Source organism: Pogona vitticeps, chromosome 6 (assembly GCF_051106095.1).
Source record: "Pogona vitticeps strain Pit_001003342236 chromosome 6, PviZW2.1, whole genome shotgun sequence".
NCBI lineage: Eukaryota > Metazoa > Chordata > Lepidosauria > Squamata > Agamidae > Pogona > Pogona vitticeps.
Window position 1 is genome coordinate 67,312,788 of NC_135788.1, and position 15,878 is coordinate 67,328,665.

Genomic DNA, 15,878 nt, shown 5'->3' on the forward strand with positions numbered 1-15,878 from the left:
ATGTGGGGGTCCCATCCAGAGGATTCTGCGGTTGCTCCTGAATGGTCTTTAAGGTGCTCTACCCAAATACCATTTGAGGGCCAAGCAACCTGTTGAATATTCAAACTTTGTAAGAAATAGTCAAGGAAAGCTGTAGCCCAAGAACATCTGGGTTATCCAAGGTTAGGAACCACTGGCTTATTGGGTATCACTAACAATCTAACCCAGCCACGTCATGGTTTTGTTGTTTTAAACATGGCCCACATATACCATGTTGAATGCTTTGGCAGACAAGGAGAATAAAAATATTTTACTTATTTAAATAAATAAACAATTCCATACTGGAGTCTGCATGTTATTATTACTGTATTACATGCTGGTGAATGCTAGTTGTCAAACAGGATTTGGAAGTAGTTTATTTCTCAGCCTTTTGAATAGTTTTCTAAATTATGCCTGGAAACAGTTTTTAAATAGAACAAGCAGGGCAAATGTCTTTTCTTGGGCCAGTTATACAACAGGAGCCCGCTAGAACGCTCCACAGACAAGGTTAGAATGAAGACCCTTCCTTTGCGAGCAGATATGCTCCAACCCTCTTTGTTTTGTAAAACCTCAAAATAGCTTTCTGACATACTTCTCAAACCACGTCAGAAAAACCTGTCTGTGATCCTGGATGAAGTGCTCCCATCCAAGCCATTTGAGGAGGTGTTACTAGAGAATCACAAGACCAGGACTTACATCTGAAAGAGGCTCCCTTTCCCAACACCTTGCTGATACAGACAAGCCTGAGTTTTCTGATGAAGCATGGAGGCAGTACAGATGATCCACCCCAAACTGGATGTGGGGGACATCAGCCACCTCCTGTGTAGATAAATTACACCAGAATGTGGGTAAATTATGCTACTATGGCCAGATTTTTTGGGGAGTGGAATGGGGAATTATAGAACTATAGAATTATAGAATTATTTCTAGAGTCTTGAGGAAACAACCAGGAGGGTCAGGAAGAACAATTGGGAGACCACTGCTGTAGATCTACATCATTGGCTGCCTGAGGCAGCTGCCTATTCTTCCTAAAAGCTGAGGCCAATGGTTCCACAGACAGTGTCTTGTTGGGTTCACAGATCACTTCTGAGAGGCTGATACAGGAAGAGAACTTTGTTTCTGTATCTGGATTCTTTTATTGGTTTGAGAAAATTTTAAAAGTTTCTAAACTCAGAATGTTCCAGGTTTTTGAACCCTATTTTCTAAAGGAAGTTGCTACATAGTAATATATAAATTATTGCTAAATATCAGAGTACAGGATTTCATTAGTTCAAAACAAAAAAGATCTACCCAATGACTATGTATTTACTGGTCCTACAGACAAATTAATTTCTAAACTTGTAATTAAGTGCAAGGCCTATTAAAAAAAGTAGTGTTTTCATTGATAAAGCAGTTTTAGAAAGCTCTGGTCTAAATCTCCAGCACATACCATTAATCCTGCTGAATTTCCCAGTGGAACTTCTTTAGAAATCCCAGAGACGGATACTGTCGTATTACGTATGACTAATGAAAATGGAACCTCTTTTATTTTTACCATTCCTTTCAGTGCAGGTTTTAAGGGAGATGATTACATTTCTGCAGGTTATTAGATAAGGGCTAAATACATTACACTTTCAACAAACTATCTCACATTTAAGATTTAAAGGTCATGCATTTGTTTAAACAGTCAAGCCACTGAGAGAGAGTTGAATTGTAGGTCACGTTTCATTTTGACAAGGTTTCTCGGAGATGTTCTCATGATTCATTTGAAAACTGGTAAAAGATAATACTTATTGTTGTTGTTAATTTTTAAAACGTGGCATAAAAAATGCTGCAGCCTGTTTCCCATTATGATCAAACTGCATGCTTCAAACGGAGCATTGCTGAAAAATAAAAACAGCTCTAATTTTTCCCAGTGAATAAATAGATATTATTATTCCACAAAAACACATCCCATTTCTCAGGGCTAATCTAATAATTAGTTGGGAGCTCCAAATGTTCACACCTAACAAACAGTGCTGTAAACCATTTTCTGTACTGCCTTTACTCCAGAAGTGTATTAAATGTCATATCATGAAAGTGCATGATATACTTTTGTGCTTATGGTAAGCATGTTTAGCAATGTCTGTCAAAGCACCTCCATGAACTGAGAGAAGCTTTCCATTTATAGTCACCTTAAAATAGAATAGACTGATTTTATTCCATTCCTACTTAAGAAGATGCCTCAACTCATTGCTCTGTTAACATGTGCCACAGAATGAAGTATGAGCATTTTGGATCAGTTAATGTAATTTGGTCTGTTTTGGGGGTTAAGAGGCTGATGATATATCTAGTATTGGATGGTGTTGGGGGACATTCTGGTTTCACTACTGAGTTCTAATGAAGTTACACTCCCAATTTACAGAGGGACAAGGAAGGAAATTTGGATCCCCAAATTTTGGGAGATTTGTAAGACATACAGTACTTGGTGGATATTGTTGTATGGCTAATTATGACCTAGTTATGCCTGCAGAAGAGTGACTGTATTCCGAGCAAGGGAAATTTCCCACAGTGAAAAACTACCCTCTTCCCCTAAGGATTTTCTGACTTGCAAATAATTCCTTCTATCAAGTGCAAGCTCTGGAAACCATAGGATGGGAGGAGGAAGTTTTTCATTACTGAAAACTGCTGCTGGCTTATATTACTAACAGGGGGAGATTTTCAGTAATGAAAGACTTCCTCCCTTTATCCTGAAGTTCCTATGGCTACCATTCAATGGAAGGGATTATTCAGAAGAGCTGCAAGAGAAAAGAATGAAGTCTTTAGTTATGGAAAATCTCCCCCTCCTGGGGATGCCATTACCTTTCTGCAGGCATAGCTAGAACAATAGGATTTCAACCAAAGTGAAGGGGGCTTCTTTTTGGTAAGCAAAGGTGTCTAAAATCATAATCATCTTGTTATGCACATTTTTAAGCATTCAGTTTTCTTTGAAATTCCTTGAAAGCTTTGCTTGTGCAACCACTAGTACTTCTTACTTTCTATTTAATTTTCCAGAGTCCTCCCCTTTTTAAAAATGTTTGCAGAAATTCTTCCTTTCCATAATCCTCCCCTTTTAAAAAAAATTTGCAGAAATTCTTCCCTTCCCTCAAACTTCCTCTTATGTCATCCTGAGGAGAAATGCCAACATTGCATCCAATGCTGCTTTAAGATAAATTATATATTGATTAGTCAGCAGGGTTGTTCACCAGCAGTAGCCCATTCTCCAAGATTTCAAGGCAAATACCTGAGATCCTGGGGGCATACCCTTTTGATGACAGAAGACTTTGTCATAAAGCCATAGGGGAAATGATCCTTCAGCAGCAAGTACAGAATTGAGTATGAACATGACGGGTAGGCAACATGGAAACACAATGATGCATTAAATTTAAGGCTCAATGAAGCCGTTTTACCAAGTTTCTACTTTTCAAGGTTGTTGGGAGTAGTGATAGGTATGATTCAGCAGTTCGTGCTGGTTCATTTATCAGCTGAATAGATGCTTGGTGCTTTGAAGCCCCGCCTCCTCTAGCAGGTACCCACTCAGAGGCATTGCTCTGGCTTCCCTGCTCCGCCTCCTCCAGGCACAACCTCTGAGTGGGTGCCTACCAGAGGAAGTGGGACTGCAAGGTGCCAAACACCTGTTTGGCTGCTAAACAAGCCTGCAGAAACCACCGAATTGGCAGTTTGTGCCCATCTCTAGTTGGGAGCAATTTGCAGGCTGAAGGTTATAACAGAGTGGGTGACATCCTGTTGCTTAGCATAGTAAGTTGCACTAGAGCAGGTCCGTTGATCAATGGGGATTTGGTGAGTCAACTCCTCCATAGGTTCCATTGATTAATGGGTTCACTCTTGTTGCAACGTACTTTAGCATAGTAAATCACAGCTAGAGTTAGCCCATTTGAATCTATAGAACTTATGGAGGAGCTGACTCTTGCTATGTAAGCTAAGATGCTGCCATGCAGTCCCAACCATCCCCCAGTTCCTGCAGACCCCCATGCTTCAAGTATGATTAAATCTGAATCCAGCAGTAAATGTAAGAAGCTCTAACTTCTGGGCCACAAGGCACCCTGAGTCTTGATTTGGTGGTGGTAGAACGTAATCATAATCTTAAGAAAGAAAAGTTAGAAATTCCCAACCTGAGATGAAATTAATTTTCTTGAAACATGAGGGTGGATGGGCTTGGTATGGACGGGTATGTCTGAATCACTTTTCTATGAAACTTTTCTCATATTCTATCTTCTCTTATCCTCTCTTTCCAGATAACCAAGCTGAAAATTGACAGTAACCCTTTTGCTAAAGGATTCAGGGACTCTTCTAGACTCACTGATATTGAGAGGTAATAGGGACCTTTTGTTTACCTTTTGTTCAGATAGGATAATGAGGAGTTGGCATGAAAAGTATCCGTCTACCTCTCTTGAAGCTGTAAATTTAATAAGTTTTTCCCATCCCTTAACAAGGTCTTAAATGCTTTATGAACACCTTGGATGGAGCTACTTAGAATCTTACCTACTGCTTCAGGTGACGTTTCCCCTAGGCTGTTTCCACATCTTCAGATATATCTAACTTTATGGATATTTGGTGACAGCATTTCAGTTTTTGCCTTTTATTTGCTGTAATAATTATAATAATATAATAATTGTATTTATTTATATTCTGCTCTACACCAGAGTACATTCCAATAAAATCAATATCATGTATATATACAGTTTATTAACCTGTACATCAACACAACACCCGTCAAAATAAGCAATAATAATAATAATAATAATAATAATAATAATAATAATAATAATAATAATAATAATAATAATAATAATAATAATAATAATAATAATAATAATAATAATAATAATAATAATAATAATAAAAAGAATCGACCAACTGCTTTTTAAAAAGCTAAAAAGTTTAAACAAAATACAGTGGTCACTGACCTCTCCCTACACCCAAAACCTATGGCTCCAAGTTGAACAGGCAGGTTTTCAAACCTTGTCTTCATTCGTCCAATTCTGGTTCCACGCAAAGATGCTGGAAGAGAGAATTCCACAGCTTTGGAGCCAATTGGGGAAATGCCCAAAGCCTGGAATCTGCCACCTTAGTCCAAGGTACGTTGAAGACTAGATCATGTCTGTTCTCATGAGCTGTAACATCTCTTTGTTCCATGACAAGTTTGGGCACTGCTTCAAATATTCATGAAGGTCATGCAGAAGAGATATTGTTGTACTCTATAGTCCTAGAATGTGCACATTTGTGTTGTTTGTATAAAAGAAGCTCATGCTGTACTCCAGGCAATTTTTTGGCCCCAACTGTGTTGCTTTCCTACCACCATAATCAATCTTCTGCCTGTTGCCACTGTTGCTGCACTGAGGTGGCAATGACAGTTATGGCATATGATGGCTGTCACCAAACTGCAGTATTAACTGTAGCAATGGTGGCAATTAGGCATGCATTAAGTACATTTAAAATGGATTTGCTGGTATGTTACACAATTTTTGAGGCCATGTTGTATGCCAGTTGCAATTTCCTCTCCTACTTTTGCCGTCAGATTGCCAAGTGATTACTACTCAACATACAACTATTTTCACTCTTTACTCATCTGTAGTTTTAGAGTGTGCATAGTTGTTGCATGGCTCCATCACAAGGATTCCTGAGCTGCTTTGGTAAAGTATCTTGAATTTTCTGCTTGAGAGCTTCAGTGCACTCCCCAGAACTACAACAGGACATTCCAAGGGCTTCATGAAACTTCAGATCCCAGAATTCCATGCATTAAAGCAATAGCAGTTACAGCAGTATCAAACTGATATAGCAAGATAATGTAGACAAGATCAGACCGGTATATATTTTGCTATGAAAATGCAATTCACCCTTCACTTCCCAATGTTGTGCTGTGGGTTCTGGCCTTTTATAGGCAAATACAATACATTCTAAATATCTTAGTGTGCACCACTGAGGTGGAGTGGGTAGAGTGACAGACTAGAACTGAGGACACCTGGGTTTAAATCCCTGCTTGACCATGGGGACTCGTAGAATCATCAAGTTGGAAGGGGCCTATAAGGCCATCAAGTGCAACCCCCTTTTTGTGTAACCACACTGGCCTTTTTTGCTGTCTCCCACTTTTTTTCTTGTTGGAGATGTTTATAGTTGTGCCTTTAGTATTTCCTTTTTTAGAAACTCCCACCCTTCTTGGACTCCCTTTCTTGTTAGGATCTTCTGCCCTGGGACTTTATTTATCTTTGTTCTGAGTTCATAAAAATTGGCTTTTTAAAAACTCCAGCATATATGTGTGGCTACCCTCTGCTTTGGTTTCCTTTGAAATCAAGATTCTAGTAGAACATGGTCACTCTTGCCCAGAGTTCCCCTCACTGCCACTGCCTCCACCAAGTTGTCCCTATTGGTTAGAATCAAGTCAAGGACAGCTAGTCCTCTAGTTTCTTTCTTCACTTTTTTCTAGGAAAAATTATTAGCCACACAAGCCAGGAATTTCTTGGAAGGGTTAATTTGCCTCCCAACTGATATCAGGATAATTGAAATCTCCCATCACTACTACATTGTGTCTCTTTGACATCCTTGCAATTTTTAAAAAAAATTTCATCTGCATCCTCTCTTTGATTGTGTGGTCAGTAGTAGACTCCAGTTACCAGTTTCCTTTTATTTATCACCCCAACTACATTGATCCAGATGCTCTCAATGGGACAGCCAATCTCATCCTCCTGTATTTCTGCACAGGAATGAGTATTTTTGACATATACTGCAACTCCACCTCCCCTTCTATCCTTTCTGTTCTTTTTGAACAATTTATATGCTTCAATTGGTATATGCTAGTCATGGGAATCATACCACCAAGTTTCAGTTATTCCTATCAAGTCATATTTCCCCTCCAGGACTAAGATTTCCAGTTCTTCTTGTTTGTTTCCCACACTCCTGTTATTGTTGTTTAGTTAAGTTGTGTCCGACTCTTTGTCACCCCATGGACTGGAGCACACCAGGCCCTCCTGTTTCCCACTACCTCCCGGAGGTGGGTCAAATTCATGTTGGCAGCTTCGATGACACTCTCCAAACATCCCGTCCTCTGTCGTCCCCTTCTCCTCTTGCCTTCACACTTTCTCAAGATCAGGGTCTTTTCCAGGGAGATTTCTAGTCTCATGAGATGACCAAAGTATTGAAGCGTCAGCTTCAGGATCTGTCCTTGCAGTGAGCACTCAAGGTTGATTTCCTTCAGAATGGATAGGTTTGATTTCCTTACAGTCCAGGGGACTCTCAAGAGTCTCCTACAGCACCACAATTCAAAAGCATCAGTTCTTTGGCAGTCAGCCTTCTTTATGGTCCAGCTCTCACTTCCATACATTGCTACTGGAAAAACCATAGCTTTGAATATACGGACCTTTGTCAGCAAGGTGATGTCTCTGCTTTTAAAGATGCTGTCTAGGTTTGTCATCGCTTTCCTCCCAAGAAGCAGGCGTCTTTTAATTTCGTGCCTGCTGTCACCATCTGCAGTGATCGTGGAGCCCAGGAAAGTAAAATCTGTCCCTGTCTCCATACCTTCCCCTTCTGTTTCCCAGGAGGTGATGGGACCAGTGGTCATGATCTTAGTTTTTTTGATGTTCAGCTTCAGATCATTTTTTGTGTTCTCTTCTTTCACCCTCATTAAGAGGTTATTTAATTCTTTCTCACTTTCTGCCATGAGAGTGGTATCATCTGCATATCTGAGGTTGTTGATATTTCTTCAGGCAATCTTAATTCCGGTTTGGGATTCCTCCAGTCCAGCCTTTCGCATGATGTATTCTGTTTATAAGTTAAATAAGCAGGAAGACAATATACAATCTTGTTGTACTCCTTTCCCAATTTTGAACCAATCATTTGTTCCATATCCAGTTCTAACTGTTGCTTCCTGTCCCACATATAGGTTTCTAAGTAGAGAGATAAGGTGGTCAATCACTCCCATTTCTTTAAGAACTTGCCATAGTTTGTTGTGGTCCACACAGTCAAAGGCTTTTGCGTAGTCAATGAAGCAGAAGTAGATGTTTTTCTGGAACTCTCTGGCTTTCTCCATAATCCAGTATATGTTAGCAATTTGGTCTCTAGTTCCTCTGCCCCTTCAAAATCCAGCTTGTACTTCTGGGCATTCTCAGTCCACATACTGCTGAAGCCTACCTTGTAGGATTTTGAGCATAACCTTGCTAGTGTGTGAAATGAGTGCATTTCTCCTAGCATTCGTATATAGACACCAGAGATTGTGTGATTTGTGACCTGCTTTTCTTTGTACATTTTTATCAAAATGATTATTAATGTTAATGTTATTATTGATCCCCATTAGAACTTATTGATCCCCATCAGTCCATTCCTCTTATTGTGCATAAAGCTTCATCTCTCTTTACCTCTGTGATTGTGTCTCCCTCCCCCTTCCAGTTCAGTTTAACGCCCTCCTGATGAAGTTCTTCATGGCCAGCACATTCTTCCCAGTCCTTGTTGAGGTTCAAGCCATGTCTTGCTAGCAGTCCATCTTCCAGGAAGCTTAGCCTGTGGTCCCAGACACCAAATCCCTCATGCTGACACCACCTTCATAACCAGTCATTCACCTGGAGTATTTCCCTTTCCTTTTCTTTTCATCTTCTGAGTATCAGTAGGATGGATGAGAAAACTATTTGGGCCCAAAAGTCATTAAGTTTTCCTCCCAAACTTTCAAAGTCTGATGTGATATCTTCTAAGTTGCTCTTGGCAGTGTCGTTTGTTCCCACATGGATGAGAAGAAAGGGATACATATCTGTGGGTTTAATGAGTGATGGCAATCCTTCTATTATATCCCTAATCTGTGCTCTTGGGAGACACTGTACCTGGTGGGTCCATCAATCCTCCCTGCATCATGGGGTGATGCCCATGCTAAAACAGCTCCTTAAATATCTCACATACCTTGAGAACCCTGTTAGGGTAACTGTACACTGGATGCTATTTGGCAGCACATAACAACAAGACATCCCAGAGATTAGGAAATCCAGTAGTGATAAAAATAAATCTAATGCAAAGATAAATGTGTCAGCCTGGGAGATGAGAATGAGTAGAAAAGGTCTTCCAATTTCAGTAATTGAATGGTGGACCTTGAGGGCAGCTCGCAGAGTTAATAGAGTCTCCAATGCCACTTCTGGAAACAAACAATATTATCAGTTCTATTTACATGCCTCAGTGCAGATCGTTTGCAAGTGCACGTTCACACCTTCGTGAGAGGCAGATATTTGATTAGTTCTTGTAATCAGATAATCCATTTTCTGAATGGGCTTCCTAAAGCAGGCATAGTTCCATGTATGTATGATTTGGGACATTAGTTGCGTTTCCTATGTTCCAAATATGCTCCTATTCATCATGTACTCCAAGTCTTTGAGTTGACGTAAATAGTGTAAACGTGGGACAAAGCTTTGGATTTAATTTCCAGATATTTAAGTCTGCCTTTCCCTTCTTAACGAGCCTTTAGGGAGGGAAGCAAATCAGATCAATTGATCTTTAGAAACCTAAAGAAATCAAATTAGGCTGGAGTCAGTTACTGCACTAAACCACCTAGTAATTGGATTGCTCCTTGTAACTGATTGAAAACAGCTTCTATCTGCAACAATATATGCTGGGCTTCCTTACAGTAGTTCTGAAAGAAACACACATCTTTTTATGACATGATGACAGACATTGCACTTTTCTAGCCTGATTAGATATAGTTTTATAAAAACATGACTCTTCACATTTTTAAACTTCCCATTTAAGATTTACTATTAGGATTTAATTTGAACTGGAATTTAACCTTGGAATTTGTGAGCTCAGCCTGCTTTCTATGCCAGAATTGAATCTTGGAGCACACTGAATAAGGGCAAAAAATAAAAGTGCTCTACAGCATACAGAGTCTTCTTTCTTCGTGGCAGAATACCTTGTAACAAGTAGATGAACATCTGAATTCAAAACCTAGCTCAAACCACTTGGCCTCCATGCAGGATCAGTGCCAATTGTTTTGGTCATCATGCTTTTAAAAGCTTTATTTGCTGTATTTGGCAGCCTTGCCTAATCTAGTGACCTCTAATGTGCCATTGGCCATGGGGGTTGGAGGTGACAGGAGTTGTACAGTACGTCATGTGCATGGGAGGCTGATATACCAGATTATCATATGTCTTGGAAAACCATGAATTTCCAATCTGTTATTCATTGTTAAGCAATGCTCCACTTCCTCCGGTATCTATTCATTATTCTGTCTTGTCCCATTTTTCAGCAGTAATGATTTATGGCAGTATGTGTCCTATTAGCACTGCTAAGGCCCCTTTGTTACACAAAGTACTTGAACGCTTCTTAAACTACACATCTGAGAGTCTTAATTTCTTTTCCTGCTTTTTTCTGCATTGAAAAGATGGTGAATTTAGTTTTGTGCCTTCCTCCCTACACTCTTCTTGCCTGACTTCCATGTAACGGAAGAAAAATAGTACAATTCTATACATCACTGCTTAATAATAAGTTTGACTAACTTCAGTGGACTTACTCTAGGTAAAACTGCACAGGATTGGAGCTTTGGTGGTTATAGTGGATTTGAGCCAGATTTATTTGTACTTAGAATACTAAAATCCATAGAATTCAAATTAGCAGTGATTGATTTTTTTCTAGCAATTTCCGTGGACCTTTCGTAATTATGATTAAGATGGAGCTAGTCCATTATAATCATATGTTTTCTGAAACTGATCCTTCCTTGCTACTTTTTCATAATGAAGTTGCTCAGCACAAAAACAGTATTGAATCAGAACTTGGAAAATGTACTTTTTTAAAAATACTACTATTGACATAATTCCCCATCTTGGCTATGGGATTCTGGGATTTGTATTCAAAAAGTAATTCTTTCAAGCTTGCTTTGAAAGAATTACTTTTTGAACTACAAATCCCAGAATCCTACATATACAGTATATTCTTGTGGCATGATAACAGATCCTTTGATTTCTTTCTTTCTTTTTTTAATTGTAAAGATACACCCTTAAATTTCCAATTCTGAAAAGTGGAGCTCTTTGGTTCAATTCATGACCCATCCGCCCCGGCTTCCTCCCCATTAATCCTATGATCAAAAATAAATCGGGAGAGGTTTAAAGGATAGGCCTTGATCCTACAGCTACCCTGTCCCAAACACAGTGGAGCAGAAAGTGAGTTCCAAATATATGTAACTGTCTTTGACTTATAGTCCTTTTCTCTCTTCCCAATGGTTATTTCTGTACAGGAGGGAAAAGCTTTTGAGGAAGTTTAAAATGGAATAACTTCACAATGTCTTTTGAATGACAGTGTTAGGGTGCCAGTGTCTAGAAGCTTCTTGCCAGATGCGTATGACTAAGGCCACTTGAATGGATCTTTCCCAATCATTTCTGCTGTCTTATCTAGACAGCTCATGTATTTCTGATATTAGTGACACACATATTGTGTGGGATTGCACAATGTGGCACTCACACTTTCATTTAACTACATCTTTTTTTTGGTCCCCTTTTAGCAACATTCCTCCCTCCCCTTTTTTGCATTGAGGTGGGTGAATTTACTTTTGTGTATTTGTCTGAGCCCATTTAGGTGAATAATCTCCAATCCTTTTTGTAATCTGGGCAGTCTTCCAAATTTGCTGAAAGGCAACTATATCAAAAGGAAAGGCTTGATATACCTTCAGGCTGATAGCTGCCAGACCCTGTATTCCATATCCAGCGGAGTGTAGTGTGTGTGTATGTGTGAAAGAGAGAGAGAGAGAGATGCCATCAAGTTGCTTCTGATTTATGGCAACCTTAATAGGGGTTTCAAGGTTGTGAGATATTCATGGGGTGGTTTACCAGTGCTACCCCCTCAGGGCATTTCCATTACAAAATGGGGATTTGAACACAGATCTCTGGAGGTAGAGTGGCATACTATCCACTGTGCCATGCTGGATTTCCTATACATTTCCTATAAATTAGATTTCTGAGATTTCTTTTTTTGTTATTAACATTCTTTCCATGAAAGCCTTTAAGTAAGGAGGAAAGGCAAGGAGAGCAAGTGAGCAACTGAAGAGTGGCTTTGTTGTTTTTTTTTTAAAATGACATATGTATCCAATATGTGACCCAAACAGACATTCATGGTATTCCTGGACTACAGTAAGGTGCCTATTGGTCTGGCTGTGACCAGAGCTTGCAAACATTGCTAAATCTCTAAACCAGGCTCCTGGCTATTTTAACTGGGGGATTTCAGCAGTTGTATCCAAAACTGTATGTACGCACGCACGCACGCACGCACGCACGCACGCATTTGCTTGCTTTGCTCTGGCAATAGCAGCAGGCTACAAGACACTCCTGCCACACCTTTACAGCACAACACTCTTGCCTGCTTCCTGACTCTGCAGACCTGGGATGAAACCATACCAGCACACTGGTTAAATATGAATTATTGCTTAAATCGATGTGGGACTACCTTGGGATGCTTCCAAGACAGTTGGAACCTAGGCAGCACTTAGGAGAAGTTATGTATGTATTTTTGGACTACAGCTTCTGTGTGAGCTGAGGGATTTGGGGAGTTGTATTTCTAAAAGTGATTTGTTCGAAATCTTCTCCAAGTGCTACCAGTCAAAAGATGTTTCTCCTTCATGGCCTCTGTGAATACACACTAATGGGTTAATCTGCATTCGAGCAGAGGAACTTTGGAAACTTTCACAGCTTTAAGCAGTGCTGGGACACCCCCCCTACACCAGCTATATAACTCCGCCCCTGGCACTACTGCCTCAGTTCTTCTTTTGACCACTGCTGTAGCAGCAGCTTCCTTTGGAACTTCATAAGAAAAACAGTTCTTTTCCTTTCCTTTCCATTCTTTGACCTTCCCTTTTTCTTTCTTCTGTAACAAGTTTTTTCTTCTGCCTGGGGGAAAAAGTACTAGCTGGCATTAGCCTTTACAAAGCCAGCTTTAGAGCCCCAGGGTTTTTTCTCTTAAAGACATAAGGTCTCTCTTACCTTCTTAGCCAGGTTACCCCAAGGCTCAAGAGCAACAGCTTTCCACCTGTTTGCAATCTTCCTCTTTCTATCAAAAGAAGAGGACAGCTTCTGAGCGTTGCCCTTGGGAGAATAAGGGGCCACCTACAGCTCCGGCCGCCAACCCCGCTTGTCAGCAATTCTCCTGACATGGGGTAAAAACCTCTGTGTGAGGTTGGCGTGGAACAGCCGTCTTGCATCAAGGGGCTCGTTCATACAGCTGTCAAGTCTGCAGTAAGTTGGGTGTCTGCAGACCTGCCCTTGGAGAAGAAAGGGCCTCCTGCAGCGCCTGCTGCTGTCCCTGCCTGTCAGTGATTCTCCTGACATGGGGTAAAAGCCCCTGTGATAGGTTGGCGGGAACAACCCTCCTTTGTGGACTCGTTCATATAGCTATTAATTCTGGAGAAAGCTGCGCGCTGAGGCTGTAGATGTCCCAGCAGCATATGGTAAGCCTTGGTTTTGCCTTTGTGGATAGAATGGGCCCCCTTCAGCTCCCGCTGCCAGCACTACCTGTCAGTGGTATGCCTCACTGGGGTGACACCTTTGGGTGGTTTGGCATAAAACAGCCCTCATTTATCAATGGGCTTGTTCACACAGCTGCTATTTCCAAAATCAGCTAGGTGCCAAAGCAAGAGCTTTCGGGCAACATTTGGCAGCCCTAGCTTTGCCTTTAAAAAACAGGGGGGCTGCAGCTCCCACTGCTAGCCCTGCTAGTCAGGGATATTCCTGTTTGGGGTAGCACTTGTTTGGTGCCTCATAATTTGGCATAAAACAGCCTTCTTTATCAATGGTCTTGTTCACACAGTAGCCTGTGTTCTCACCTCAGCCGCCGGCACCTGCATAGGCTCATAAGGAAAAGATTCACAGGAGTCAACCCTAAAACCCTGCTACTGTTAGGTAGACCCGAGTAATTTTCCTCAGGAAGGTCCTATCACGCCAACAAGTTTGTTCAGGACCAGTCCCTTTTATCTGGTACAGGAGCTATGAGCTTTTTCCACCACCTTTTCCTGCCACCACCCCCACCCCACTCCACCTGGCACTGTTCTGAGCCATGGGCTAAGGAGTGCTTTGCGCCTCCACCTATGCCTCAAAGGTATAGTGCTCCCTCAAACTCAGCTCCGGCAGCAAAGTGTTCACAGGTTCAACCCAACCTACTGTTAACCCTTTCAGCCTTCTCTGTCCCAGCAACTATATTGAGACAGAGCTTGGTTAGGCTCATGCTAATCGTCAGAAGGACTTACCTTATTCAGCTGGGACTCACAAGAGTCAGAGGGGGAGGAAGACTTCCAACCAATCTTCCTACTCCCATATCAGTTGCCACACTTAGTCATCCTCCTTTACTGTTAACAGATAAGGAGTTTTTTGGTCGGCGTTTTTATTTTCTGGCCACCATGTAGCCAACTACTCCTCTGCCATGAGTGCTTATCATCACTTATTGAATTTGGCATTGCCAATTCTGTGGGTAACTCTTGTGCAATTTTACAGTTAAGGCCTCCCATATCACTAGGAGTGCATTGCTGCTTGACATGCCTTAAACCAGCATCCAAACAACTGACAGGTTGAGGATCTGCCATTTGTTGGTGCACGGCTTTTAGTCAGAAAACTGATGTTATTCTTGATAACCTACCCAAGCTCCGGAAGGTGGCACGGTCATTTGTGGTGTAACAGCCGCAAGTACCTGGTGATGCTCCTACCAGCCTAGGGCATACCAGGAACGTCAAAGGCCTCAACCCCAAACTAACCAGCCACCACCCCTTAGACATGTGGACAGGCAGTGCCTTGACCAACAGATCTGCATGCAGGACTGCAAAACCAAGCTGTCTCTTTACTGCACTTGACTTCTCTGTCGTTGCCCAGTCAGGCCATCTGGCCCCTCGTTGTTCCGTTTCGTGCTCCTTCATGTTTAATACTTGGGTACTCTCTATTGAATTCAATACACCCCACTGTCATAGGCCACGTTATGGCCACCTGTCATCGTTGTTTAGTCGTGTCCGACTCTTCGTGACCCCATGGACCAGAGCACACCAGGCCCTCCTGTCTTCCACTGCCTTACGGAGTTGTGTCAAATTCATGTTGGTCGCTTCGATGACAATGTCCAACCATCTCGTCCTCTGTTGTCCCCTTCTCCTCTTGCCTTCACACTTTCCCAACATCAAGGTCTTTTCCAAGGAGTCTTCTCTTTTCATGAAATGACCAAAGTACTGAAGCCTCAGGTTCAGGATCTGTACTTCCAGTGAGCACTCAGGGTTGATTTCCTTTAGAATTGATAGGTTTCTTCTCCTTGCAGTCCAGGGGACTCTCAAGAGTCTCCTCCAGCACCACAATTCAAAGGCATCAATTCTTCGGCGGTCAGCTTTCTTTATGGTCCAGCCCTCACTTCCATACATCACTACAGGAAAAACCATAGCTTTGACTATTCAGACTTTTGTTGGCAAGGTGAAGTCTCTGCTTTTTATGGCCACCCATCCCCCTTAAAAAAGGATGGAGGCCTCTAGCCCGTCCTTGATTTTAAAGGCCTGAATTCTTTTATTACTCTACGTAGATTCTGTATGGCTTTCCTGGACTCTGTTATTCACATGTTACGTCTAGAGAGTTGGTCGGATGCTTGTTTTCATGATGGCATTCGGTCAGGCCATCAATGTTTTCTCAGGCTTTCAGCAGGGGGAAATCACTGTTTACCCATAGCTGGATATCTGGCTTTCTCAGGACAAGGATCAGATATTTCATTTGGACCTTGAGTCCCCCTACCTGTCATCATGGAGTCTTCCCCGACTGTAACAGACATGCTCAATCATGCTTGCAAACCTTCTACCATATACTCTTATATTGGTAGGCGTTCTGTCACTTTGCATCAAGATGACATTTGCCTACTAGGCCAATGTCTCTGGATGC

At 41.4% G+C, this 15,878-nt stretch overlaps 1 protein-coding gene across 1 annotated transcript in view; it reads left to right on the forward strand.

The window, feature by feature from the left end:
• The window catches only part of TBX20 (T-box transcription factor 20), a 53,001-nt gene that overhangs the window by 24,337 nt on the left and 12,786 nt on the right, over positions 1–15,878 (forward strand). The window contains exon 6 of the mRNA XM_020788187.3: positions 4,272–4,348. Coding sequence (XP_020643846.3) covers positions 4,272–4,348 — 77 coding nt within the window. The remainder of the gene's footprint in view (positions 1–4,271; positions 4,349–15,878) is intronic.